The sequence below is a fragment of the Hemicordylus capensis genome, chromosome 10 (assembly GCF_027244095.1).
Source record: "Hemicordylus capensis ecotype Gifberg chromosome 10, rHemCap1.1.pri, whole genome shotgun sequence".
NCBI lineage: Eukaryota > Metazoa > Chordata > Lepidosauria > Squamata > Cordylidae > Hemicordylus > Hemicordylus capensis.
This window is the reverse complement of record NC_069666.1, coordinates 26732701-26735708: the sequence shown is the minus strand read 5'-3', so window position 1 is coordinate 26735708 and position 3008 is coordinate 26732701. Positions and strand designations below refer to the sequence as shown.

The window sequence follows — 3008 nt, the reverse complement described above, 5'->3', positions numbered from 1 at the left end:
AATCCTGAGCTCCTAGCTCAGGATTGTCTACCCAGACTGGCAGTGGCTTCTCCAAGGTTGCAGGCAGGAATCTCTCTCTCCCAGCCCTATCTTGGAGATGCTGCCAGGGAGGGAACCTGGGACCTTGATGCTCTTCCCAGAGCGGCTCCATCCCCTGAGGGGAATCTCTTACAGGGCTCAGACATCAAGTCTCCCATTCATATGCAACCAGGGCAGACCCTGCTTAGCTAAGGGGAGAAGTCATGCTTGCTACCACAAGATCAGCACTCCTCTCATCTTAAACCCATGAATTGATTCCCCACCCCCCACCAAGTGCAAAAGTGCAACTGTGCCTTTGTTGAATATCATTTTCTTAATTTCAGCCCAGTTTTCCATTCTGTCAAGGCCATTTTGAATTTTCCTCCTGTCTTCTAATGTGTTAGGTATCCCTCCCCATTTTGTTGTGTTTACAACAAATTGGATTATTACAACAGAAGAGCGCTTTAAATTACAGCAGATCAAAGTACTGGATATGAATGCTACTGAGAAGGACAGACCAGTCTCAGATCCGATGTGATCACTACAAGAGTCACAACAAACACAGAAACAGGCAAGGAAGGAAGCAGATTAAACAGAGGCCAACAAGCAGCAAACAACTTGCTGCTTCTTTCACATACCTTTTTCAAAGGCGATGGAATACATTGAAAAGGGCATGCCTATAACAACCACCACCAACAGCGTCTCCTGACAATGTGGGGTGGGGTGGCTCCAAATGAGGTGCAGCTGCTTCTGGTTCCCAGCAGTTCTGGTGGCTTCTCTCTCTTCCATACTGCCCCACCCCAGGATTGACAAGAGCCACACTGCCTACAGGCTGGCCATTCAATCAGGTAGAGGTGTGTGGGTTGCACAGCTCTACCTGATGAATAGACAGCCATCAGGCAGACGTACAACTTCCTCTTGCATGGAAGAAACCATCATGAGGGAGAGTGGTGACTAACAACTCCAGTGCCGATCTTGATGAAACTCAAGTAAAATGCATTCTGTCAGTCGTCTTCCTCTTCCCACCGCAGCAAAAGTGCTTTAACTTTTAAGGGCCAAGTTAAGTTCACAGGCTGAGTTCAGGAATAGCTTTCTGCCTGTTAAGTGCCTCCAAAACATGGTCTTGTGGCTGTGCAACTTTCCAAACGGCTGTCTCTAAACTGTCCGCCTGTGAGGGCATTATGTAGACCTCTGCTCACAAAACCTTTCCGTAGATCGCTTTATGGCGCAGATATTCTTCCAGACACTGTATGGCATAGTCATCCACCCTGGGGTCAAACTTGTTGGCCAAGAGGTGGTGTTGATTGATCATCCAGTGGAGGTCGCCTGTTCCATAGACACATACTGCCCTCTGAGAGACACCTGTGCAAGGTGGGTAAGGAGCCCCCTTGGTGACATCTCCTTCGCTATAGGCCCACTTCACCAACCTCGCAATGGCATTCATGTCCGTGAGGTCAAATTTGTCATTGAAAGGTACGGAGCCTGGCACGCCAGGCATCCTTTGCAAGGTGGCCCAGAGATGCTCATCTGGACTGTAAGTATCTTTGGACCACTCCAGGAACTGTTTGGCCACTGGATCTTCAAAAATGTGCTGGACAAACTCCCTTGTGACCACCATGTATGCGTTACCGGAGAACATGGGAGAACTTTGTGGAGGAGGACTCTTTACCGTGTCGGTTTGGACCACAGTATCTGTCACTTCGTGGTGATACTTCCAACGATTCATTTTGCCAGAAGACGGTTTCTCTGATTCCAGATTGTTCTTCCCATTCAATAGTTTCAGAGCTCGGACAATCTCTGCGTTGGTCTTGATAGGGAAGTCAGTCCCACAGGTATTGAGTAGGTACCTCCAATGTATCTTGCTCTGCAGAAGGTCTTCCATACAGTTCAAATCGGCTTGGACCCGGGACCAAGAGGCATACACCACACGCTCCAGTTTAGTTGCCACAAAGACATTCTTAAAGCAGGACACGATGGCCCGGACGGCCTCCTTGAAAGGTTCCGGAGCCTTTGCATCCATGTGGACACAATAGACATTCTGGGGGGCATAGATGGACCGCAGCAGCCTTTCAAACATCTCGATCTTGTCATGGACCACCATGGAATAAGCGATGGGGAACTCCTCCTCCTCCTGGCTCAGGGGGAATTCAAGGAACCTCCGGCTTGCTTTGAAGGCTCCACAGTCCTTGGTCATGTTCAGATAGTCCTGCTCGCCCAAAGGCTCTCTCTTGTTCTTACGCTGCAGCCGGCGCAGCAGAGCTTCATGCGTGGCTTCCATGTCCCCCCTGCTGATCTGCGAGCAGCTGATGATGGCGTCCTTGGGAGGGAGCCTCACCGACTGGTAGAGCTGGTCCTTGCAGAGTTGGCTCCTGGGGTCTGTGGCATCTTTGCCCAGGTCACGCAGCTCACATTCCCACGTGGTGTATTTCAACACCGCCATGCCAAACAGCATCAGGCTAGCCACAGCCAGCAGATGTGGGATCCGGCTGCAGCGTCTCTTCTCCCAAAAACGCATCTTTACTTTTTTCTTTCTTTCTCCTTTTGCAGAGAGAAGCACTGTTGCTGTTGCTGCTGCTGCTGCTGCTGCTGCTGCTGCTGCTTCTTACTGCCGACTGGATGCATGGAAAGATCAGCAGTGCCGGCTGGTAACCGCTGAACGGAGTCAAAGGTCTCTTGCTAGAGTGAGCATCTCCTTGGGAGCAGCAGGTGTCTGAGGAGTGCCCCGTCCTTCCTCCTAACTATATTACCTGAAAATGTAACCTGAGCTCTGATAACCTGACAGGCAAAATCCAAGAGGGAGGGGCTGAAAGAGCTTGAGATGCCAGCTGGTCTTTTTTTTTTTTTCCACCCCAGAAATGTTGCAATCCATGAACGAATGTTATGGGTCACACACAAGAGGAAATAGCCTACTTTTTATGACCTTTTATAGGTAACCTGAATGTCTGGTAGATCCAGCATTCCTGAATTATTGCCTGTACCCAGATGAATAA

The 3008-nt window shown here is 49.7% G+C and overlaps 1 protein-coding gene across 1 annotated transcript; it reads right to left on the bottom strand.

Annotated features, from left to right (window-relative positions):
• Positions 1-1213: 1213 nt before the first annotated feature.
• GCNT3 (glucosaminyl (N-acetyl) transferase 3, mucin type) lies at positions 1214-2533 on the bottom strand. Its single transcript, XM_053272874.1, has one exon. The coding sequence runs from the start codon at positions 2531-2533 to the stop codon at positions 1214-1216; it is 1320 nt and encodes a 439-aa protein (XP_053128849.1).
• Positions 2534-3008: the final 475 nt, after the last annotated feature.